Below are 27,104 nucleotides of genomic sequence, written 5' to 3'. Positions count from 1 at the left end.
TTAGTTCATGCTTTTGTTTTTAGTCGATTACTGTAATGCACTCCAAACAGGACTACCTAAGGAAGACATCAATCACTTGCAATTAGTGCAGAATGCAGCTGCCAGAATCTTAACTAGAGAAAGAAAATTTGAGCATATCTCACCAGTTTTAGAGTCACTACATTGGTTACCTGTGTCATTTAGAACTGACTTTAATATATTACTAATGGTACATAAAGCCCTAAATAATCCATCCTATATTTCGAAATGCCTGTCCCTCTACACTCTAAGCTGTAACCTTAGATCTTCTAAAGGTGGTCTGCTTGAAATTCCAACAGCCAAGCTTAAAAGAAGTGGTGAGGCATCCTTTTACTGTTATGTACCTAAAATCTGGAATACTTCACCAACAGAAATTTGCCAGGCTAATACTTCATTTTTAAAAAACTGCTAAAAACTCGTTATTTTAATTTGGATTTTTCGCAGCTACATTTTAGTTGTACTCCTAACTGACTATATGGGCAAAGAATGATCATATTCCTCAGGGATCTGCAACCTTTATTAATCTCTGCTTTTCTCTGCTGTCTTTTCTGGTTCTTCTGTGGTGATGATTTGTGCCACCACCACCACCTGATCAAGGCACCATACAGCCACCCATGATGATGGAATGAAGGAGGGTGCCCCAGCTGCCCATGAGACCGACTTCATTAAATCGTCTAATATGAAGCCTGGAAACAAAGAGGAATGAATTAAGCACACTTATGTTAGGTAGAAAGCCTAGTGGGGGTTGGGCGGTCCTTTGGCCTTGGAACCCCTTTTTGGTTGGTTTTTCTGCCCCCCTGGCCATCTGACCTTATCACCGGAGACTTACATAATGACACTGTATTTAAGGATACTACTCTTCTACTTAATACTGCTTTTTAAGTTCGTTTAGATTTGTTTTTTTACTGTTATTTATTCTTTAATATAATTGCCTAATCTTACTTGTTTTTGTTTCTTGTAACTTTACCTCTGACATCTTGTAAGCACTTTCAACCACATTGAATATATGAAAATGTGCTTTATAAATAAATGTTCTTGTAGGCCAGACAGCTTTATTTAATGGTCCCCTGAAAATATCAAATGTAACTCCATCTAACTCCATAAAAATAACTTCCTTTCATCTTTACTTATCTGTACTAATACTAAAAGGTCTACCTAAGTTTGACTTCATGTTATACCTTAGTTTTTTCAATATATTTCCATGCCACTTCTATCCATTCCTAAATTCTAATACTACAGTAGAATCTAGAGAAATTAAGGGCAAGTATAAAGCAATCCTGGACTTGCATCTTCTTTATTTAAAATATAACAATTTTTGATTCAATTAAAGTTAAACTGAAGACAGTGGTTAAAGTAAGTAATCACTAACATTACCAAAACAACCTTATCCTCATACCTCTGCTTCTGTAAGCTGCTCTCGTAATTTTTCCACTTCTTCTCTGAGCTGCCGGATTATACGAGCATTTGGATCCTCATTTACCACAGCATGATTAACAATATGCTTTGCACGATCTGCATAACGCAACGTAGACAAAGTTTCATCATAGCTGTCGGCAGCAGGGCTCACTGTTGCAATCATTGCTGTCTTGCTGTTACCTCCAAGACTATCCTAAAAAAAAAAATAGACAGAAATGGTCCTGTTCAATTTAATTAAATAGACAACCCATGTATATTGCAAATGTTAAGAAAAAACACTCATTGCATTGGTAAAACTGAGTTTGATCAAACTGCACAAATATAAAGACATACAATCATAACTCAAGGACTTAAGTGTGAACGTACAGTAAAAAAAATAAGTTAAGGCAATACAAGTGTTGGGTGCTATGAGTTATACATGGACTTACAATTGTACCGCATTTCTAAAAAATAATTCTAGAACATAATCAATGTCTTATTTTAGGAATCACTGTAACAACGCAATCAATCTTACAAACATAAATTTTTCTGTAATATGTTCGACAGTGGGCTAAACAATTTTAAGAGTGATGTACAAATCCTTTATAGGTTCATTTTGCACTGGAATGCTGATAACTGGAGTTTTCACGTTGGTCAATTATAAAATGTCTAAGTTATAACACAAATATTAAAAAGCCAGCTAACCCTGCAGGGGCCTTAATAACAGCTTCCTGTTGTCTGCAGTTAAAGGGGTGGGTTAATGTATATTCTTTTTTGACCAGACTATAAGGCATAGAGAATCAAGTGCATAACTTTGCAGCTCGGAAATTCCACGTTGGAGTCGCAAGTAGAAGAAATCGACTCAAATGGGTACCAACAGAGTTTAGCTGCAGACCTCCAGAGCTTTGCCCGGTTACACTATGATTAGGGTTTTTGGGGGGAGTTATCTGTCTCAAATAATGATGCCCATTGAGTAAGTCATCTCCACCTACTTGCAACTTTGGGTTGCAGGGATATCCCTCTAAAGAAAATGGAACTCCTAAAGCATGGTAACATTCTTTGTATGCTAGAGGGTGCCATAAAACACAAAAAAAAAAATTAATCTGATATTTAATTATTTGACAAAAACAATCCACCACTTAAACAGTGTCACTCATCTGAAGCCCCAACACCTTTTATATATCTTGTTCTTCTTTTACTCTGGTCAATCAGTAATGATACTTTGTGGTCAAACCAGATTTGAACACCACAACACACCTTTAATACTTTTACTGTGTTCTTTATTTTCACAAAAATAGTTTATATCTTTACATACTTTTTAGCAGACCCAGTAACAGATCAAGAGCAACTCTGCAGTTCTCTGAAAAATTCAACTGGAAACATTTGTGAACACAATTAAATGGGAGGGTGTAGCATCACATGTCCAAGCTCTGATAGCATGTAAATGCTTTATTACTGTACTTCAACCCTTGTGTTTATAGAAATATGCAGTAAAAACAACTACTGGCCATGGCATCATGACTATGCCTTTGGGTAGTTTGTGTGTTTTTAACACTCTCCACACTTCAATTGTCAAGTTAGACAAGTAGGATAGTTATGCCTTTTCACATGAGCTCATTTCATTTTTAGTATAATGCTATTAATTCACATTTTTCTATGTGCTTCAAAATTTACAATAGTTTGACTCAATTGCAAAAGCCAAAACCACCTCATTTTCCCAGCTTTAAGGAACATTGTTTAGATAGAAATGTGGACTTTGCTAGACATTTGTCCTTTGCCATGAATTTGAATCTTGCTTGCAAGATTTTAAGTGGCACAAGACTGATATTTAATCTCTTTTTGCTATTAATGTGGACAGTTATTTGTTATCACATACAATTCACAAAAACAAATTGCTAAAAGCAGGTATCACAGCATACTAAAAATTAAACATTTTTCCAATTACCGGTAACTAATTGTGTCATTCACCATATCAACTAACAGTAAGAGAAAATATTTTTCTGTCTATGGTGAGTTAAGCAATGGCTCTAAACTGCCGTACGTTTTTGTGTTCTCTTCCTTGGGGATCTAAACACCCTCAGTGTGCTTCAAGTGGTTGGCGACTCTTCTGCTCCACCACATTAGTCTCAGAATCTTCCACAGATGCTGTAAATTAATATATTGTCATAAGAAAAACTTTGTTGTAATCTTTTAAAAGTTTTTTTTAATTTGTTATAAATGTGTGCATTAAACAAATGTTTGAGCTTTTTTCAATGAAATGTTACAGGCTGCAAAAAAACGTAGCTTGCATTCCTTAATAAGATTTATTTACCTGAAATGGTAATTCAAAAGAATGTCAAAACTTCCACAGTCTGAAAAGTGTTAGTTTAAAAATATGGTGGTAGTCCTCAAACAGTGGTATGCAAAAGTTTGGGCACCCTTGCTTAAAATGTTTGTTACTGTGAATAGTTAAGTAAGCAAAAGATAAATGATCAACACAAGGCATTAAGTTCAAGATGACACATTTCTTTTCAGCATTTTATGCAAGATTAGTGTATTATTTTTGTTTTGTAGAACTGTAACGTAAAAAAAAAAGGAGAACCGTGCAAAAGTTTGGGAACCACAAGATATCTGTGGTCTCAGACCTTAATTTGTCCATTAGGGCTATGGCTTGTTCACAGTCATTGTTAGGAAACCCCAGGTGATGCTAATTGCAAAACAGTATAATAATTTTGGAAACAAGTCCCATGGACTGATGAAGTCAAAATAGAACTATTTTGGTTACTATTTGAAAAATTGCATCTTCAGAGAAAAAACTGTGCCAAATTCCAGGAAAAGAACTCCTCTCCAACTATTAATCCTGGGGGTGTATCGATTATGCTTTGGGCTTTGGGAAACATTTCAAATTTGTTGCATGGACAACAACATTAAAAACAAAACTAAACATTTCAAGTTTGCCAAAATATTTGGGACCTACGTGTTAATATATATTCTTTGAATCATGTGAAGTGTTTACTATATCTCAAAAAATTTGTCTTCCTAAATAAATATCTGAAACACCTTTCCTTTCTGGTGTAAGCCCAATTCTTGTGTAACTGAACAGTCTTTCGACAGGGGCATTATAACAAACTGTTATACTGTATCGTAACACAATGTTTTAAATTCTTAAAAATACATAGAGACATTCCACAATGGTTGCAGTTTTCAAATAATGCAGGATACAGAAGTATGTACCACGTCAATTTTATCAGCAATCACATTATAGGTGTGGTAACTCCAAATGCACTTGCAAGCAGTGGCAGCTTTTCTGCACTATAGGTAAGAATTGATACAATGGGCAGTGTTTCCCCAAAAAAAAATTTTTACATATAGATATTACATATACAGTACGTAGTTCATATAAGCTGGACTTCTTTAAAAGTAATTTTAGTTCATGGTTCATCTTGTTGTGTCATCAAGACACATGGCAAGACACATGGCAAATTGTCAGATTGAGATGCCCTTTAAGAAAGCGGTATGATGCTAATACGGCAGAATGGTTAATTTATTTCAGACTGAAATTGCAATTTAAAACAATGTAATTAGCAAATCCCCCTCCTTGAACTGCCATCTTATCGTGGTGGAGGGTTTTGCATGTCCCAATGATCCTAGGAGCTCTGTTGTCCGGGGCTTTATGCCACTGGTAGGGCCACCCAAGGCAAACTGGTCCTAGGTGACGGATGAGACAAAGAGCGGTTCAACAAACCTCCAATGAAAAAAATGCTCTTTTGTATGAAATGTACACACTGTACATACTTAATTAATACTGAATTTTTGATTGATAGGTGCCTTTCTAGCAAGTACAATCACATACCATACCCAAAATGATTAATAGGCAAGGACAGGAACTCCACGTTACCTATGGCAAGAGGTTGTGCGCACAACTAAAGTCACCAATGTTGACTGTAACTAATTAGAAATTATAGTGCATCAATTAAAAAAACATACATTAAAGACACTGCAAAATGCAAGATATTGCCCTTGCTCCTTAATTACATGACTACATCTATGCACCTGAAATTCACCGGAAGATCCTCATATTGGCAACAGAATTCAGCTATCAAGTGGTAAGAATGAAGGCCCCAAACAGAGCTAGACTGAATAACGTGTCAAGTTTGTAGGTGATGTGACCATGGTCAGTCCTAAATAAGTTGTACTGAGGAAGCATCATATGATAAAGTTTTTTACTTTTATCTCTTTCTGTGTTTAGCTGCATGTGAGTGCATGTCGTGCAACTGTCGCTTTATCTTTTTTGCTTTACACATATGTGCTGCCTGGCTTGATGAGGCACTATTCTGATGTCCAGTGTGTTATTAATATAGCATGTGTATAGTATATTCTAAAGCTTACAATGCATTTATTGGCTGATTTTATTATTTTGGAGGCCTCAGCTTCTTCTGTTAACTCAGTTGTGTGACATTTGAGCAAGAGGTCTGCTCTGTTGATGTGGGTATGTCTGGTGCTCAAAGTGGCACTAACCTCTTGTTATAAATCATCTCTTTAAATTAGTGCTGGATTGATTAGTGCTTCGGCATCTCTGCTGCTCATTTATTTTGAAATCAGAAATTTGTTAAAAAAAAGTGCAATCGGATTCACTTTATTTCAAATTACAACAGGTTCAGTACAGTGGGCACCTCCAAAATAATAAAATAAGTCCACCTTCAATCTGCTTGACATTTTTATACATTCACTATTCTCACACTGTCACTGTCTTACTAAGTGACAGGCAATTTTTTGTCTTGATCCTTGTCAGGAGAGCAAAATATAAAAGTAGCCATGAAAAGGAGCCTAAATCCTTACAAGGCACACATGCTGGGGTGAAGGATACATTTCTGCTTTCATTCCAAATAGACTGTGCAGATTAAACTTAAGCATCTAGCCATCAGCCATCAGCTAGCAGGCTGAAAAGAAGACAGAAGTGCTGATGCTTCCCTTTTATAGGGTTTAGCTGTAAGGGATTTTGATTGCTCTTACAGTTGCCGAGTAGCTCTAGAACTTTTGTTTAAGCTGATGCTTGTTCTTTATTATACTAAAGTATAAAAAATCAAGTATAAACGTACATGTTACACCTAGCATCATTACCCTAAGTTCAAATATTTACTTATTTTTAATTTCAATATTCATACCTTATTTTTTTAGCTAATTTGACAACCCTAGTACACAATGTTAACGTTCTGATGTTGAGCAAAATGGCTCACAAATGTCTGTGCATACCAGCCACAAGTTCACCATCAAAGAGTTTTTAGTGCTAGGGGCAATGTAGTCATGTGTCAGCATTCATGTCTGAAACCAGCCAAGGTTGACATGCTGGTGTTCTTGACAAAAAATCTGTAACGATCACAATGAGCATTGAGAAGAAGAAGAAATGTCAAGGAAACACGTACAGGTAGTCGTTGACTTACAACCTATGCTTCTTACGACAATACCATGTCTCACAGACAGTTTTCACCATGCAAGCTGTGTATACTGTGACTCATTTATCTCAATCTCAGTGTATTACCTGAAGCAATTTAAACTACATTCAGTTACATTTATCTTACAATTACAGGAAAAAGGTCAACTGATCTCAAAACAACAATGAAGGTTATCAAGCAGTATGAGGGAGGAAAGAAATTTAATGTGATAGCATGTGACTTTAAGTTATCCCATTGTAACCGGTGCTCACTTCAAGTGCTGTACTACTGCACCCTAGCTTTGAATCCAGTTAACTTCCAAAGTTTCTGCGTTGTGACTCATGATGTGCCGCTTCATGCACCCACACTGAACTCCTTTATCTGTTAATGCTTATTAACAGGCTGAAATGCTAAAACAGAAAACACATAAGTGCTCAAACTCAAACTCCTCTCACAGTTAACAATGAACACTGGGATAGGCTCACACTGACAACGTAACTTAACAGAAACAAATAAAGGAATTGTGAAGCTGTTAAAGCTTCAGTACCCATGCACACAACAATAATAATGGAAAAAAAGAGAAATAATTTACACAAAAAAAAAGACAGAAAATCTACACAACCTGCTAAGAATGGTGATAAAAAGGATATAAAACTAATAAGACTTAAATTGACGACTACCTATATAATGTAAGGCTTCTTTGTTGCTTGGAGTAATTTTAAAATTTTAGTTGTTTTGCACTATGTCCTAAAGTAGTAGCCTTTGTAAACAAAGTTCTAAAGGTAAATGCTGGCTATCTGCAAATGAATGTTTTATTTGAATGTGAAATAATTAGATATTTTGTTTAACATTTAGATTCTACTTCAACTATACTTAGTGATCACTTTATGGGTGATTACTATGTTTTCTTTGAAAACTTGTGTTTGTTACCATAATAGAAAATGCTTATTTTTTTTTAAACATCTTAGTGCAAAATACAACATGAAATTGCCAGTCTAAACAAGTGAATATCTATAATGATTGAAATATTGTATACATGTATACAGGAGTTGCTAATAAAAGTGCACTTATAAGCTAATTTTTTGGCAATCACCTATGAATGTGTCTCATTCAGATTCTACTTTTCAGCATTGGAGTGGCTGAAAGGCATAATTGCTTAATTGGTTAGCTTGTGTTCTGGAGGTTACAGTTGAAGCCTAGCATGAAATAGATGTATTTCTCTTCGCATATACTTTTTTTAACAGTAAATTAAAAAGTATTAAAAAAACTGTGAGCAACATGAGCACTATGTTGATGTATGATCCTAAAGTGAAACTGTATTTACAACAATCAAAATCAACAATAACCACAATAAAATTAAAAACTAATGAAACTGAACTATAAGTAAGTTTCTCATATTTGCAGAATGTAATTATTAGTGAACAATGAAAATTATAGGGATTATAGAACATAAGAAACAATAGTAACAACAACCACAATAATAATAACAACAATACCTACACTGGAGTAGCAGCAGAATTAAAATTATACAATGAACACAGCAACAAGATTTTTACACTTTGGTAGCATTGCTAAAGGTTCATTTAAGTGAAAGTATAAAAAACTCTCAAATCGGATTACATTAAACTTGGAAACTGTCATCCTGCACCACCTATGACATATTTCACATTTATTCCAAGCCTTTTTTCAGGACTTCCATAGTTAGTCTCTAATGAGAAGTAATAACTCATTGTGTTTTGAGTGGATGATGAAATTACAATATTTGCACAAGTCTGCGAGTAGGGGCTAAAAGTCTAATTTTGTTCACAGATGAGTTAAATATTGATTTTCAAATTCAATCTTCTTTGAGAAAGTTAAAATTAAAAAAAAATTAAAAAACCTGACTTACTGGTGCAACTATTTGTGTTATTCTACACAAACTGTTTCCAGCCAATACAGCTTTGTTTCTATGTGTTTTCTCACACTAGAGAGCCTTCAATCTGCTAGGTATGACAGGGGTCCAAAAAAAAAACGAGCAATCGGAGCCATCACAGAGACCGCAGAAAGAACCTCAAGATAGCTCTGGATGAAAAGGAGTGATCAGTGGAGGATAGCTACTGGGACGCAAGTTGGGGACTGATCATCCCCGGCTGGGTCGCCTGGGTGAGGGTGTCTGATGTTGCAATATCAGAAACACCCAAAGACCCCAGGACACATCACTGAATATGTGTCCTAGTGCATCCCGCATGATGTATTCTGACACTAAAAAACAAAGTGCAAAGACATCTACATACAGACATTGACATAAGTGATAAAATCAACCCATTTATTTTCTGATATTATCAAACCTCGCAGTCAAGGTAAAAATCAGCCCCTTAAGACTGTTCACTGAATTAAGAGAACCTTTAATGAATCCCAGAAGTAAATGTTGTAGAATCCCCAGTACATTAGGGATATTTCCAATTCTTCAAAGGCAGAGTATATGACACCAACTCAGACCAAGATTTATTTACAAAGAGCTTAGGTAACCAGAAGTACTGTAACTGTATAATGTTACACTGTCAAATCCTAACTCAAATTTCCAGTCATAATCTAAAATTTCATAGTGAAGCAGTCTGAATGAATAAACAGATATTTGTACATCAAACAGAATTATCTTTTGCTATCACTTTACTGAAATTGTAAGAGACCTTTTCATAAACATTTTATAAACATTGACACAATTATTAGTGCTGGACAATATTAACAAAATTCATTATCACAATATTACAATATTTATCAATATTTAGATGTGCATTAATAAAGATAATAAAATTGTACCCCCAAAGCACCAGTATATCAAAGATCTATTGCAAACTATATACAGTATTTCAAAATTTAACCATACAAAAAAAACTATTTCCAGAAAGAGAAATTGCTTTTATTTACTTATGAATTTTAAACTATTTTTGTAAAGCAATCAATACTATTTGCAAATACATTTTGTAATAAAAGCAATCACCAAATCATATTATACCTAACTTTTACTGGACACTACTTAAAATATTTCAAATGTTCAAAACTGTACAGAAAAAAAAACATCAAAAACTGCTTACTCAAATAGACAAATGCTTTACTACTACTTCTGGTGTAGATGTAGAGATCACGTGCTTTTAATAACTTTGTATTCCAATTACTGTCACATGTTGTGGGACAGAAACACATGCTTATCTACACTCAGTCTTGAATGATGCTCCATATCAAGCACCAATGTTTCCACCTGTGCTAAATGTCCTATCAGATGGGAAACTAGTTGCAGAAACTTTTTATATACATATTTTTTTTGTAATGTGACGTACTCAAACTGGTTTTATTGGTTTCCCACCATTGTAGAGGATCACACTCACTGTCTGCATCAGCCATCTGCAGACAATTTTAAGCTCTTTTTCAGCTGAATGTCTGCAGGCAAGACCAATTTCTGAGCTTTTTGAACCTTCCTTAACCCTGTTACATATGAACATTCAGGCATCACTATTTCAGGCATCACAACTGGATCTTAGTGACCTAGCGTACACACACATATTATATTACATATATGAGTTGACCTTTCAGGATAAAAAAAAAAAAAAAAACATTGGTTCGTAAATATATAAATTGGTTCAGATAGATTTTATTATATATATATATATATATATATATATATATATATATATATATATATATATATATATAGTGATTCCTTGACTTACAAAAGTCCCAACTAACGAGTTTTTTGAGATACGACCAGTCTCTTGGCCGATTTTTTGCTTTGAGTTAAGAGCTAAAATTTGGGTTACGAGCCAGCTTCAGATACCCCAGCCCACCACTAGCACGTGCAGCTCGCCACAGTGAACGCCCCAACATCCCGTCACTCACTCATTCACTTTAAGCAGTGGAAACTTCAGTGTTGTGCTCGCAGTTATTTTGCAAAACTTTGTTTTTCCAACTATAGGTCTGAAGAAAGTGAGTGCGAAGGACAGTGCAGAGAAGAACAAGCAGATGATATCCATTGAATTAAAGAAAGAAATTATTGAAAAACATGAGCAAGGTGTGCGTGTAGTCGATTTGGCGAAGCAGTACGAGCGTAGCACTTCTATAATCTGCACCATACTGAAGCAGAAGGACTCGATAAAGGCTATAACGCCAGCCAAGGGTGTTAAAATCATTTCTAAGCAGCGGACATCTATCCATGAAAATATGGAGAAGCTGCTGATTGTGTGGTTGACGGAGAAGCAGCTCGCAGGAGATACCGTGACGGAGGCTATAATCTGCGAGAAGGCACGAGCGATTTACACAGATTTGCAGCAGCAGACCCCAGGCACTTCAACAGACGAGGCATCGGGCGAGCTATTTAAAGCCAGTCAGGGCTGGTTCGAGAATTTTAAATAGAGGACCGGCATTCACTCCGTTGTCAGGCATGGTGAGGCAGCGAGTGCAGATATAAAGGCAGCTGAGGATTACCTTAAAACTTTTGCAGGAGTTATAGCGGCCGAAGGATACATCCCCCAGCAAGTCTTCAATTGTGATGAGACAGGACTCTTCTGGAAGAAGATGCCAAGGAGGACTTATATAACAGCAGAGGAGAAGAGGATGCCTGGCCACAAACCCATGAAGGACAGGCTAACCCTCGCACTGTGCGCCAATGCGAGCGGCGACTGCAAGATTAAGCCACTGCTCGTTTATCATTCAGAAAACCCCAGAGCCTTTAAGTCACAAAAGATTATGAAAGAAAGACTGCAGGTTATGTGGAGGGCAAACCCAAGGGTGTGTGTCACCAGGCAGTTCTTTGTGGAGTGGGTGAATTTGGTCTTTGGAACCGACGTTAAATATCATCTCCGGGAAAATAACCTACCTCTGCAAGCCCTTCTCATCCTGGACAATGCGCCTGCTCACCCACCAAACCTTGAAGATGACATCCTCGAAGAGTTCAGGTTTATAAATGTTGTCTACCTTCCACCCAACACCCAGATGACATCAATGTGCTCATCGAGGAGCACTCTGAAGAACTGACAACGGAGGAGCTAAAGGAGCTACAGACGCAGCAGCACACGGAGGTTTTGCAAGAAATAAGTGACGCGGAGGAGCGGGAGGAAGTTATCTCTACAAGTGAGATAAAGGAAATGTTGGGAATGTGGGAGAAACTTTCAAACTTTATTCAAAAGAAACACCCAGAAAAAGTTTCAACTGGGCCCGCGACTGCGCTATTTAATGGCACTTGCATGACTCATTTTAGAAACATTCTGAAAGGGAGGATGAAACAGACTTCATTGGACAAGTATTTTTCGAAAATCCCTGCAGATGAAAGTGAGGAAGGTGCGGCGAAAAGGGCAAAAATCAGTGAATAACATTCAGTTCAGCCTTTCTAAATAAATAAAACCAGTTTATTGCAGTACATTCTATTGTATTGTGGTTTTATACAATATTCGTTATTTATAAGTATATTTTTCTTATTTAAAAACATGTAACAAAAAAATTGTAGTGTTTTTTGGGGGTCTGGAACGGATTAATGACATTTCAATTCATTCAATGGGGAAAATTGTTTTGAGATGAGTATTTTGACTTACAAGCTCGGTCACGGAACGAATTAAACTCGTATCTCAAGGTATCACTGTATATATATATATATATATATATATATATATATATATATATATATATATATATATATAGTTTCAGATACATTGGTTGATATACGCTGGTTTAGATAAATATATTGTTTTAAAAAGATCGGTGCAGAGATATATAGATTATCGGTGCCATATTCAACTGCGGGAGAAGACATGGAGACATACTTCTTGATTTTCGAACATACCGCAAAGCGGAATGCGTGGCCGAGGTCAGAATGGGCATACCTCCTGGCACCCTACTTGAAGAACGCGGTGCAAAGAGCCTATTACAACTTAACTGAGGAGCAGGCAGCTGATTACGACACCCTCAGGGCAAAGGTCTTTAAACGATACAGCATATCTCTGGCCCAGCAGGCAAGGGAATGCAGGAAGTGGCAGTTCGACCCTGAAAGGCCAATACATACCCAGGCTTTTGTAGTCTGGGATAAAGTCAGGCACTGGCTAAGGCCAGATATACAGGCTTCCCAGGAAATGCCCGAGATCATGGCATGCGAAACCTTCATTCATGTCCTCCTGGAAAATCTTGCCCAACAGGCCCGGAAACAAAATTATGAAAGCACGGGCGCCCTTATTGAGGTGGTGGAATGTCATTGGGCCGCCTGTAAATCGGAGCAGTCAGAACAGTCCACCCGCCAAGCTAAACAGGTACATGGGGCAATCCCTGAGCCCACCCAGCGACTTGCCAAGCCTCTCATCCAGCCTAAAGAAAAGTTGCACAACCTTCCCTGGTGTTCCAAGTGTGGGGAGGTTGGACACTTATCCACCAGCTGTCATCTTCCTGACGAACCCATGGATTGCTCGATAATCAAGGGAGAGAAGTATGGTGCTGTAGTAAACCATTTTGTCTCTACCCGCTACTGGGGCAGGAGTCATAAATGGTTATATGGTAGTGGCTATGTTTGATTCAGGGAGCAATACTTCCATTCTTGCTCACCGTTATGTTTTGCTGCGACAATGGCTCAAGGTTAAGACCAGTCTGAAATGCATTCATGGAGAGATCCGGTATTATAAATCCGCTTCCTGTATAGTCTCAGTTGAAAACTCTATAAAGAGTTTGGTAATGGTGGTTTTACCAGACCCCCCCCCTTTCCAATTATACTGGGGCGGAATTGGTCTAATATTAAAAGCGGTGTAAACTCTACTATCCCTGAAAAAAATCTGGGCTTAGTAATGGATAAGGATAACCTGTGGGATATGGCCGGCCATTCATCCCAGCCAATACCCCCAGGCCGCTAGATGGAGCCCTCCTTGCAACGTGGAGATGCCCCAAATTCCAGCAGGGCATCATGGATTATGGAGTTTCAATACACAGCCCTGCTGGATAACGTCGGGGCCGCCAGGGGATGCTGCAGGGAGACATAGAGACGTTTATTTCCACACCATCCCGGAAGTAAATCCCAGTCACATGGTTGGAAGAAATAAAGTGCTTCCGGGCTGATGAAGAAAAGGAGTTTTTGTTTGACCCAGAAGTGCTAGGTAATCACATGGACTAAGGGCTTAGAAGCACTTCCGGGTCAAGGACTATAAAGGACTCAAGGACAAACGAACTGAGCTGGGTGGAAGGGTAGCAACGCATCTGGGAGAGTGGAGGATTGTTAATTGTATACTGTATTGAGTACTGTAGTGATTTATGAATATAGTGGAGTGGAGGGTGCTTGGTGCACATTATTATTATAAAATAAAGTCATATTGGACATTTATCTGGTGTCTGATCAGTGGGTTCAAGGGAGTGATAGCAACCCCTATCTGTTACAGTGGCGTAGCCGGCAGGAATCTCTGGCCGTCGGTTTGGCAGAGGAACTGTATTTAAAAATTTCTGTTAACAGAGAACCCCAAAAAGACAACGTCAGGACACTTAGAGGAAAAATCGGCAAACTCTACAGGCAGCTCTGCGATATAGTAAGCCTTTCTATACTTCAGTCCGGGATGGGGAAGAAATCAGAAAAAAGAATGGGAATACCCAAAAGAAGCAGACCCTAAATGATGCCGAGCAGTTATGGACATACCTGACGGGAAGCGAAGAAGACAGGGCAATGATTGATGCTGAGAGGACCCGAGCATTACGGCAGTGGGATGGCTGTCGGACTTCGGACACACAGGACTACCTCTATGAACTAGGAAAACACAGTCAAGGTTCGGAGGTATGTGCCGGAAAAACGCCTGATGCGCCAGGACCTATCTTTAATTATTTTTCAGAGGCCTGTCTTCTGGAATCAGACAGTGAGTCGGAAACTTACTTCCTACCTGGGCAAGATGGCCACTATGACAAGGAGGCAAGCCGATCTAGGAGTCTGAAATTGGAAATCCTATTCGATGAGAATAGTCACATGGACTACCCCGGGGCAGGCTGGGTAAACCAAAAGGAATACAAGGTATCACTTGACCAGGAGGGGTCCCTTCCATTCACCAAAACAGGACACGTGATCTCTCCCGAAGGATTATGGGAAGGATAAGGTCAGCGTCGGTCCATAGGTGAGGTCATCGTTTCCCTGACAGAACCGAGCTCCCTGAAGCAGAAGGGGGAGGCAAGTGAAGCAGCGCTAGCCATAAATAAAGGTACAGAGGGAAGGGATATGACTGAACAGACCGCCGTTAAATTAGAAAAGACGGATCGCAGTCGGCCAGTAGCAGCACACCGGACCTCTGCCAAACAAAATTCCAATTCCCAAGAACCCTTGCAAAGCCCGTCAGAGCACATGCCAGGAGCGGGCGTGCTCATTGGCTCCCAGTCGTAAGGTAAGGTTAGTGATAGCCTGAGCCTACCTCTGGCTGAATTAAATAACTCTATAGACATGCGGGTACTCGAGAAACTAATCGAGCCCGTACAGAGTTTCTGCCAGATTCTGACGGAGATCAAGAACAGGATAAAGGAACTGGGCGCAACGGCCGAAGCGCCGCTGAAGAGGGTAGAGGAATACCTATGGTGATTTGGTCGGGAGTCTCCCGTCATGATTGATTCGGTGGTACAGGTGAGTGTTACCGGTACCGTACATCATAGAGGGACGCAGAGTGACACGGGCCCGCTGTAAATTAGTAGTGGGTGCCAAGTCAACGCGAGCCCTACAAGGGAGTTGGAAACCATGACCGAGTGGGCGGGGGAGAGACCCGATCGAACCGGAGCAGCTGGATAGTGCTGTTTCCCGGAGCGATACGGATCTAAAGACGCCACCACCGGTCAATTATAAATCGAAGGGGATGCAGACAGTAAAAGGGCTCTCTTGTGCCCATAGAGAGACCCAAACTGTGGACAAGCCCCAGAGCAAAAAGGAGATCCCAATTGAGAAACGGGGGGTTTCCTGATAAAGTAAAAAAAAAAAAAAAAAAAAGGAGCTGAAAGCTCAAGGGCGGCCGGTGAACCCTCCTCAGCGGGGAAAAAGGGCGGAGCCAGAATTTCCGAGGTGCTTCCAGTATCACAGAGGGAGAATTCCGTGAGGACAGAGGCAGTATTATGGATGCCGACGGCCGGGCCACATTTGGCGAAACTGTCCCTGGAGAGCGGGGGATAAAGTGGATCACTGTTATGATATTCCCCCTAGGTTTTCCAGGGAATACTTCAACAGAAACAGCCAAGGTCCAACCAGCAGTCCCTCCTGGAGGAAGACATCCCTCGCGGGGCTGGCCGCTCTGAATCAGAATTTTTCGCATGTGGGAGTACTGTGGGATATGGCCGGCCATTCATCCCAGCCAATACCCCCAGGCCGCTAGATGGAGCCCTCCTTGCAACGTGGAGATGCCCCGAATTCCAGCAGGGCATCATAGACTATGGAGTTTTAATACACAGCCCTGCTGGATAACGTCGAGGGCGCCAGGGGATGCTGCAGGGAGAAATAGAGACGTTTATTTCCACAAAGCCCGGAAGTAAATCCCAGTCACATGGTTGGAATAAATAAAGTGCTTCCGGGCTAATGAAGAAAAGGAGTTTTTGTTTGACCCGGAAGTGCTGGGTAATCACATGGACTGAGGAGTTAGAAGCACTTCCGGGTCAAGGACTATAAAGGACTCTGGGAAATCCCAGACAAACGAGCTGAGCTGGGTGGAAGGGTAGCAATGCGTCTGGAAGAGTGGAAGATTGTTTATTGTATATTGTATTGAGTATTATAGTGATTTATGAATATAGTGGAGTGGAGGGTGCTTGGTGCACATTATTATTATAAAATAAAGTCATATTGGACTTTTATCTGGTGTCTGGCGTCTGATCAGTGGGTTCAAGGGAGCGAGAGCGCCCCCTATCTGTTACAAACCCTAATCCGGCTGCCACCACACCATGTACGATGGCCCCTGGGACCCATTCATCCATTGATTGATTGATTCTTTATTAATCCCCAAGGGGAAATTCACATATTCCAGCAGCAGCATACTGATAAAAACAATATTAAAGAGTGATAAAAAAAAAAACGCAGTGCAAGTTAAAAAATGCAAGGTGGAGAGTGCGAGGCAGGTATAACAATCAATAACATTGTATAATGTTAACGTTTACTCCCCTGGGTGGAATTGAAGAGTCACATAGTGTGGGGGGGAGGAACGATCTCTTCAGTCCGTCAGTGGAGCAGGACAGTGACAGCAGTCTGTCGCTGAAGCTGTTCCTCTGTCTGGAGATGATACTGTTCAGTGGATTCTCCATGATTGACAGGAGCCTGCCACAGATGTCAAACTGTCCAGCTCTGTGCCTACAACAGACCCTGCCTTCCTCACCAGTTTGTCCAAGCGTGAGGTGTCCTTCTTCTTTATGCTGCCTCCCCAGCACACCACTGTGTAGAGGAGGGCGCTCGCCACAACCGTCTCATAGAACATCTGCAGCATCTTATTGCAGATGTTGAAGGACGCCAGCCTCCTAAGGAAGTATAGTCGGCTCTGTCCTCTCTTGCACAGAGCATCAGTATTGGCAGTCCAGTCCAGTTTATCATCCAGCTGCACTCCCAGGTATTTATAGGTCTGTACCCTCTGCACACAGTCACCTCTGATGATCACAGGGTCCATGAGGGGCCTGGGCCTCCTAAAATCCACCACCAGCTCTTTGGTTTTGCTGGTGTTCAGTTGTAGGTGGTTTAAGTCGCACCATTAATACTTACTGCACCACTGCCTCTGTCCAAGTGTGAGAGGGATCGGTGTAGCATGTAGATGATGGCATCCTCCGCTCCCACATTCTCCTGGTATGCGAACTGCAGAGAGTCTAGGGCGTGGCAGACCTGTGGCCTAAGGTGGTGAAGCAGCAATGTGACGGAGTCGAAGAACCATCGAGCTCTGCGGAATCCAGCTTGGCGACTGTGGGGCCCACACAGTCTGAAACTCCGCCCACTGAGGTCTAAAGAGATCCGACTCAAACATTAAATTCTCAGTTTAAAATTATGCCGTTCTCCTTTAAAAGTGAATAATGGAACGATGAATCCTTAAAGTTTGCTAGGAATGCAGATGTTTCAGTTACTGGACATCAATCCCTTGATCCTGTACCACGAATGCCCTACTTTGTTATAAATAATGAACTCTTGTATCGAGTGGCAGAGCAAGAGGGTGAGGTCATTGCTCTTAGTTCCGCGTACTTATCAGCACCAAGTATGCAAACTGGTGCATGCCTATCTCCTAGGTGCCCATCTAGGTACCAAAAAAACTCTTGAACGAATTAAGTTTCAGTTTTATTGGCCAGGGATAAATGAGGATGTCCAACGTTTCTGTGCTTCATTTTCTGAATTTCAGTTAGTTCAGATTCCCAGAAGGGGCCATGCACCTCTTGTCCCTCTACCCCTCATTGATATTCCCTTTGAACGCGTTTGTATAGACCTCGTAGAACCCTTAGAACCCCCTGCAGGAGGCCATAAATATATTATGGTCTGAGTAGATTATGCCACGTGATTTCCGGAGGCTGTTCCCTGGCATTCAACAACATCACAAATCATCACACGGGAGTTAGTAGTGATATTTGCTCGTGTTGGGATCCCCAAAGAGGTGTTAAGAGACCAAGGGACATTGCAGACGTTCAGGGGATACATATGTCAACATATATATACACATACATACACACACACACATATACATATATACATATACATATATATATATATATATATATATATATACACACATACATAAATACACACACAGACACATATTTATATATCTACATATATATATATCTACATATTTATATATATACTAGCAAAATACCCGCGCTTTGCAGCGGAGAAGTAATATGTTAAAGAGGTTATGTAAACATATATATACATATACATATATATACATATCTACATATACACATATCTTTGGTTTCCTCCCACAGTCCAAAGACATGCAGGTTAGGTGCATTGGCGATTCTAAATTGTCTCTGGTGTGTGTGTGTGTGTGGGTGTGTGCGCCCTGCGGTGGGCTGGCACCTTGCCCAGGGTTTGTTTCCTGCCTTGTGCCCTGTGTTAGCAGGGATTGGCTCATGTATTTAGGATATAGCGGGTTGGATAATAGATGGATGGACATTTGTATGCATAGCCCCATTTGCCCGTTTTCGTTTTTTTTTCTTTCTTCAGTAATATTTCAGTAAACCCGGAGCTTGTCAGTTCAAATCCTGGTACTGACACCACTGTGTGACCCTGAGGAAGTCACTTCACCTGCCTGTGCTGCAAAAAACAAAAGTAATGTAACAAATTGTACCTCAGATGTTGCAAGTTGCTGAAATAAAGGCATAAGTCAAATAGATAAATATGTATTATACACATAGGAACTATTCATTTATTTTCAGTTAAGTCATCTGCAGCAAACATTTATAAATGAGGGTTTCTCCGTTTTGGATAGTGCAAACTGTTTCTTCATCATTGAGGATTTCTCTTGGAGAGCTTTTTTCATTTCATTGAAAATTAAAGCAGCAGCTGCCAAAATAAGTAGCTTTCTTATTAATTTTTCAACATTGTGTAAAATAACTTTATAAAGTAACATAAAAGGTTTAAATACTCGTTATCCTTTTACACTAAAATATTACTAAACAGATACAAAAAAAGTAAAATGCATATGTTGTTTTTCTTTAAGGAGATTAAATATTACTGAAGAAAAAAAAAAAACTTAAACAACCAAATGGGGCTATGCATACGAACTTAAAAGGTTTAAATAAAACAGAAATATATACCTTTTATTTTTACTTGTTTAACTTGTGGAGGGTGTATCTTGTAGCAAAGCCCTAAGTTTTTTCATGAAAGCCCGTTTCAGTCAATAAGTCTTAAAAAGAGGTGTAAAGATATTGACAATAAGCTATGCAAACCCACCAAGACATGCAATCGTTTAAATCAAGGTGCGAGTCGAAAAACACCATCCGATACTATTAGTTAACGATTGACACATTTCTATATGTATTGTAAGCATACAATACAACTGATAATATGTTGCGCTTATTTATCTGGTGTACCGACATTTTTGCGCGTTTAACATCTGAAATCTAACGTGGTTTGTGCCCTTCAGAATGAAAACAGTTTGCATTTACCTTTTTAATAAAAGGCGAGCTTTTAAGCCTGAGAAATCCCCCCGTAAATGCACACGTTTAATTCTTTATCACTTCAAACAACTGAACTATCCAGAACATTTCAGGCATACATCCAGCATTCAAACTATGTATAAAAAGCACAACTGTTAAAGGAATTCAGCATCTCTTAATTGAAAATGTTCCTTTAATCCTCAACATGTCTCAATGAGTCGTTCTGGTGGTTTTACTTCACATTTTGATATTCTGGTTAATTGTGTTTGCAGTTGAGATGTTCTTTCCTGATTTATACTTGTTTTCTCGTTAATATTTGTTTCGCTGGTGTAAGTGTTCTGATTAGAGGTTATTGTGAATGTGAATTTCCCATTGGGATTAATAAAGTATCTATCTATCTATCTATCTATCTATCTATCTATCTATCTATCCTTTGATGTCTTGACGGTTTCTTCTTAGAACAGCTCCTTTTACGCAATTCCGTCACATACTGCTCTATTGTTTCTCCGCTTTTCTGGAAACGTAAAAAAACTTGTGCCGCTCAAACGTCACATTGCGCTTTGCGTTGCAATACGTTTCGAATTTTTCAACTATTTTGTTCAATTTCATATTGTCTCCATCTTCTTCAAACTGAAAATTGTTATACACCTCTAGCGCCTCTGCACCAATTACATGTAGAAGCACAGACGGTTTAATTTTTTCACTTTTCCTATCTACTTCAATCGCAGCAAGATACAACTCGAATCTCTGTTTAAATCTTTTCCAATTTTCAGCTACATATCCCTTTAACTGGAGATTTGGTGGGGGCTGTAATCGTAACATATTTGTTTTTCTCTTTTGCTAGAACGTCTTAGCGCTTTCTGATCAAGTTTTCGGGTTACTAACAGACATGCGACTCGTTCAAAAGCTGAACCTCTTCTTCACATTCCTCTTGCAATCCGCCACTTCTGACACCATGTAGTGATCTTGTTAGGTTCGTAGTTTAATCAATACACACGATTGAAAGATATAATAACTTTTTAATAGACAGACTTTAGAGATATTTACTGTACAAGTTACTAATCGTTCTTTAGTTCACACCCATTCTCCTACTTGCATCGGCATTCACAGGCATTACTAATCATTCTGTACGTATCCCTTAATAGACCTTACTCATCAACTATCATTACAAAATCCAACGTGGTTTGTGCCCTTCAGAATGAAAACAGTTAGAATTTACCTTTTTAATAAAAGGCGAGCTTTTAGGCCTGAGAAATCACCCCGTAAATGCACACGTTTAATTGCACATGTTTTAAAAAAATTAACGTCATTTACCTTCGTTCCCGTGTTTGACTCGTGCTGTAAATCTCTTCCTTGTTTTTAGTTCAAGTGATTACGTAGGAGGTGTGATGATGCAGTACGTGACTCCGCCTCCTCCATTAGAGTATATGGACAAAAAACAGGTTCCAGTTATCACCATTACACGTAGAATTTCGAAATGAAACCTGCTTAACTTTTGTAAGTAAGCTGTAAGGAATGAGCCTGCCAAATTTCAGCCTTCCACCTACACGGGAAGTTGCCCGCCTATCGCGGAAGTTATGTTCCAGACCCATCAGCAACCGGAGAAAATCCGCGATATAGAAAGACCATATAAATAAACATTTTTATAGTTTAAGCCTTAAAATACCCATCCCACATGCTTTAAACACATGTAAACTTAAAAAACACACTTTGTTAACACATATGATATGTGGATGTCGGGCTAAGGATATGAGTAACATCTCACTATTATAAAACATTTAACTTCACGCAAGACAAGACAGTGAGACAGGAAAATTGGTGATGTACAGGCAGAGCGACAAGCAGCACAAAGCCAGCACAAAGTCCACTTCTCCTTACATTTCATTCAGCTCCCCACCCCCTTGACAATGCGAAGTGGCAGGAGCGTACTGCGCTTCCGAGGAGAGGGGGTTTGAGAGAAGGTGCGTTCAGCTCTCACACACCCACACACACACCCACACCCACACACACACACACACACACACACACACACTCCTCCATCCGAACGCACAGAGCGACAAGCAGGCATTTTGGCAGAAGCAGCACAAAGTCCATTTCTGCTCAGAGTGAGTTCAGCTGCCCCCCTTCACAAAGCGAGTGCAGACACATTGACGTCTGATCGCTGCGTGCAGTGTTGGTCTGAGGTGTTTAAGAATGTAGAAAGTGTTTAAGAGCATAGGAAGTGTTTATAAGAGTGTGGGAAAGGTTAACAAGAGAGTGAGAAAGGTTTATAAGAGTGTGGGAAGGGTTTATAAAGCCTTAAAATATGTATAAATAACAAAATAAATATAGGTCGCTACTTCGCGGATTTTCACCTATCGCGGGGGGCTCTGGAACGTAACCCCCGCGATAGGTGAGGGATTACTGTACTAGCAAAATACCCGCGCTTCGCAGCGGAGAAGTAGTGTGTTAAAGAGGTTATGTAAACATATATATATATACATAAACATATATACATATATATACATATCTACATATACACATATACATATACAGTAATCCCTCGCTATATCGCGCTTCGCCTTTCGCGGCTTCACTCCATCACGGATTTTATATGTAAGCATATTTAAATATATATCGCAGATTTTTTACTGGTTCGCAGATTTCTGCGGACAATGGGTCTTTTAATTTCTGGTACATGCTTCCTCAGTTGGTTTGCCCAGTTGATTTCATACAAGGGACGCTACTGGCAGATGGCTGAGAAGCTACCCAACTTACTTTTCTCTCTCTCTCTCTTGCGCTGACTTTCTCTGATCCTGACGTAGGGGGATCGAGCAGGGGGGCTGTTCGCACACCTAGACTATACGGACGCTCGTCTAAAAATGCTGAAAGATTATCTTCACATTGCTACCTTCTGTGCAGCTGCTTCCTGAAGCAACATGCTGCACGGTGCTTCGCATACTTAAAAGCTCGAAGGGCACGTATTGATTTTTGATTGAAAAACAAACTCTGTCTCTCTCTCTCTCTCTCTCTCTCTCTTTCTCTGCTCCTGACGGAGGGGGTGTGAGCTGCCACCTTCAACAGCTTTGTGCCACGGTGCTTCGCATACTTAAAAGCCAAACAGCCCTATTGATTTGTTTGCTTTCCTATGTCTTTCTGACAGGCTTTGCTCCTGACGCGCACTCCTTTGAAGAGGAAGATATGTTTGCATTCTTTTAATTGTGAGACGGAACTGTCATCTCTGTCTTGTCATGGAGCACAGTTTAAACTTTTGAAAAAGAGACAAATGTTTGTTTGCAGTGTTTGAATAACGTTCCTGTCTCTCTATAACCTCCTGTGTTTCTGCGCAAATCTGTCACCCAAGCATGACAATATAAAAATAACCATATAAACATATGGTTTCTACTTCGCGGATTTTCTTATTTCGCGGGTGGCTCTGGAACGCAACCCCCGCGATGGAGGAGGGATTACCGTGTGAAGAATGAGTTCTTCAATCATATTAACACAATATTCCCTGCAATCCAATTCACAATGGAAAAAGAAAACAATCGACACATCAATTTCCTGGACATTTACATCAAAAGAAATAGTGACGCCACCCTGACCACAAGTGTTTACCGCAAACAATGCTACGCAGACAAGATCCTACACTACGTCAGCAACCACCCGGTATCTCATAAACGGAGCTGCGTGAAAACCCTATTTAAACGAGTCCACACGCATTGTAATACCAAGGAAACAAAAATTAATGAGAGACGCTATCTGTTTCAACTTTTCACCTCGAACGGATACTCAAAATCATTCATTAATCGTAGTCTACACAGCAGACGCCAAAGGAATCAGCATACAATCGACGTAAATCAGAACCCCCATCCCACCTGGCATTCACTCCCGTATCACCATAATGTGTCAGAAGGCACGGCATGCACCCTGACCAAGTGGGGCATCAAAATAGCACATAAACCCACCAACAATCTGCGCATGGTCCTGTTTAATGCTAAAAACAAGAAATCGACAGCCGAAACACGAAACGCAGTTTATAGTATTCCATGCAATTCTTGCTCAGCTGTATACATAGGACAAACGTCAAAAAAAATCTCAACACGTGTACAGGAACATCGCAACGCCGTCAGAAGAAAGGACGCACTATCTTTGATATATGCACATACTAAATCGACAGGACACACATTCAACTGGGACAACGTAAAAGTAAAATTTAAGGCCAGTACAAAAAGCGCCAGAGAGTTGGCCGAGTCTTGGCTATCAGATGAAAACGCCATCAACAGACACTTGGACATAAACCCAGCATATGCCAACTTAAGAAGGACATATGCACATTAATTAAACGATACACCCCTCCCTTGATCATACTGACTTAGTCACCGCCACCCACCCCCCCCAATACTGAATGTGTTGCTATATATTGCCTTTGATTCTTGTAAGTCTAAGCATTATCCTCTGATGAAGACCCCTGATAGGGGTTGAAAACTCAGGAATAAAACTATTTTATGATACGTGATTCGTTTTTTCTCCCTTTGTGTATCTCCAACTGCAAATATATATATATATATATATATATATATATATATATATATATATATATGTAGTTATGTGTATATATTTTTTTTTTTGTTAAGCTGCCTTTACACAGCCTCTCCGCTGTTTTATAAACGAACGAGATATAAGGCCGTCCTTTCTCCTAGCTTAGCGGTTCTGTATTCTTTTATTGTTCGTTTATAACGATTGTTATAGTTATTGTGTAGCTATTTGAGACTCACTGTTCTGTTCAGGTACCCATTTCCTTTATGTAGTCTGCGGATTCTCCGCTATTTTTTGTTCGTTTATTAAGATTATAGTTATTTATTGATTCCCTTCTTTAGCTGACTGCCTGCTCATATAAGGCGCTCTGCTGTTTTTTTGTGAAGCAGCCTTAACACTGCTTTTCCGCTGTTTTATACACGAACGCCATATAAGGTCTTCCTTTTTCCTTGCTTCGCCAAGGAAGCCGCCTTTTTATTTAATCCACGGGTTCACCGCTGTTTTTTTTTTCTTTTTTTACGATTGTTATAGTTCTGTTTGTATACCACGTTGTCAGTTCAGCACTCCGGTTGTAATATGACCAAGCCATGCAAGCTTACTGTTAAGAATGCAACATATAGTTGTACAGGAGAAAAGCAATCTTGCCTCAAATCAATGGCAACCTTTTGTAGGTCTATGAACTTAATTTAAACTTTAGGTTTACACGGTGCTCTCGTGTCTTCTCATTAAACTTGTATGTAGTGAATATGGTATTGCAAACGGTAACGGGAGCGTTTCTATAAACTTAATTTAAATTTACGGTTGTAGCTGCACTTATGAATATGCTTGTATGCGTCACTCGCTCGCTTCTTATTGTTTCGCTGCCTTCTCAATTGTGTAATGAATGTTTTCTTCAGCGCTCTTTGGGGCTCTTCCTTGTTTTGTACGTACTTTGTTCACAGTCAGTTCACGTGATTACATGGATGGCGTGATGACGCGATACGCAAGTCCGCCTCCCACGGCCATCGAGGTGCACTCCATTACAGTATATGGACAAAAAAGAGGTTCCAGTTATGACCATGTGAATTTCCCCCTGGGATTAATGATCTATCTATCTATCTATCTATTACGCGTAGAATTTCGAAATGAAACCTGCCTAACTTTTGTAAGTAAGCTGTAAGGGATGAGCCTGCCAAATTTCAGCCTTCCACCTACACGGGAAGTTGGAGAATTAGTGATGAGTGAGTGAGTGAGTCAGTGAGGGCTTTGCCTTTCATTAGTATAGATTGCTGTATGATGCTGTAATTGGACAAATTAAATAACTGGAAATAAAATGTTCATTTCTAATACTTGGTTGAAAACCCTTTGCTGGCAATGACAGCCTGAAGTCTTGAAATCATGGACATCACCAGATGCTGGGTTTCCTCCTTTTTAATGCTCTGCCAGGCCTTTACTGCAGCGGCTTTCAGTTGCTGTTTGTTTGTGGGCCTTTCTGTCTGAAGTTTAGTCTTCAACAAGTGAAATGCATGCTCAATTGGGTTAAGATCAGGTGACTGACTTGGCCATTCAAGAATTTTCCACTTGTTTGCTGTAATAAACTCCTGGGTTGCTTTGGCTGTATGTTTTGGGTCATTGTCCATCTGTATCATGAAACGCCGCCCAATCAATTTGACTGCATTTAGCTGGATTTGAGCAGAAAGTATGTCTCTGAACACCTCAGAAGTCTTTCGGCTGCTTCTGTCCTGTGTCGCATCATCAATAAACACCAGTGTCCCAGTGCCACTGGTAGCCATGCACACCCAAGCCATCACATTGCCTCCACAATGTTCTACAGATGATGTGGTATGCTTTGGATAATGAGCTGTTTCACGCCCTTCTCCATACCTTTTTCTTGCCATCATTCTGGTAGAGGTTGATCTTGGTTTCATCTGTGCAAAGAATGTTTTTCCAGAACTGTGCTGACTTTATTAAATGTTCTTTAGCAAAGTCCAATCTAGCCTTTCTATTCTTGAGGCTTATGAGTGGCTTGCACCTTGCAGTGAACCCTCTGTATTTACTTTCATGGTCTTCTCTTTATGGTAGACTTGGATATCGATACACCTACCCCCTGGAGAGTGTTGTTCATTTGGTTGGCTGTTGTGAAGGGGTTTCTCTTCACCATGGAAATGATTCTGCGATCATCCACAACTGTTGTCTTCCGTGAACGTCCAGGGGCCTCATGTATAAACGGTGCGTACGCACAGAAATGTTGCGTACGAATGTTTCCACGCTCAAATCGCAATGTATAAAACCTAAACTTGGCGTAAAGCCACGCACATTTCCACGGTACCTCATACCCTGGCGTACGCGATTTCTCCACTCGGTTTTGCAGACTGGCGGCACCCAGCATCACAGCAGTGCTACTGTTCCTGTGTGATCACCCTTTCTTTCTTAGACCCACATTCCTTAATATTTTTATTTTATTAATTTTCATTGTAATCATTCCATACAAACAGATCAATTTATAACCCAACAAATTTGAAGACTAATCAAACCCCACCCCTGAGAAGGAGAGCTTAGCTAAAGGAAAATTGCTTTAGGCTTTTTAATAAGGCAACATTAAACAAAAGAAGGGGAGAAGTAAATATCTATGTAAATAAGAGATGGAGAAGGGAGTTAAATGCAATAATAGTTATTTCTCTTATTCTAAAATAATATTGATTAAATCCTGCC

The 27,104-nt window shown here is 39.8% G+C and overlaps 1 protein-coding gene across 1 annotated transcript in view; it reads right to left on the bottom strand.

Moving 5' to 3' along the window:
• Positions 1–27,104, bottom strand: part of LOC114649345 (kinesin-like protein KIF13B) — a 664,407-nt gene that overhangs the window by 436,629 nt on the left and 200,674 nt on the right. Inside the window, exon 11 of the mRNA XM_051924704.1 lies at positions 1,415–1,627. Within this exon, the coding sequence (XP_051780664.1) occupies positions 1,415–1,627 (213 nt within the window). The remainder of the gene's footprint in view (positions 1–1,414; positions 1,628–27,104) is intronic.

The sequence above is a fragment of the Erpetoichthys calabaricus genome, chromosome 3 (genome assembly GCF_900747795.2).
Source record: "Erpetoichthys calabaricus chromosome 3, fErpCal1.3, whole genome shotgun sequence".
NCBI lineage: Eukaryota > Metazoa > Chordata > Cladistia > Polypteriformes > Polypteridae > Erpetoichthys > Erpetoichthys calabaricus.
Note: the sequence above shows the minus strand (reverse complement) of the source record. Positions and strands in the feature narration are given on the sequence as shown.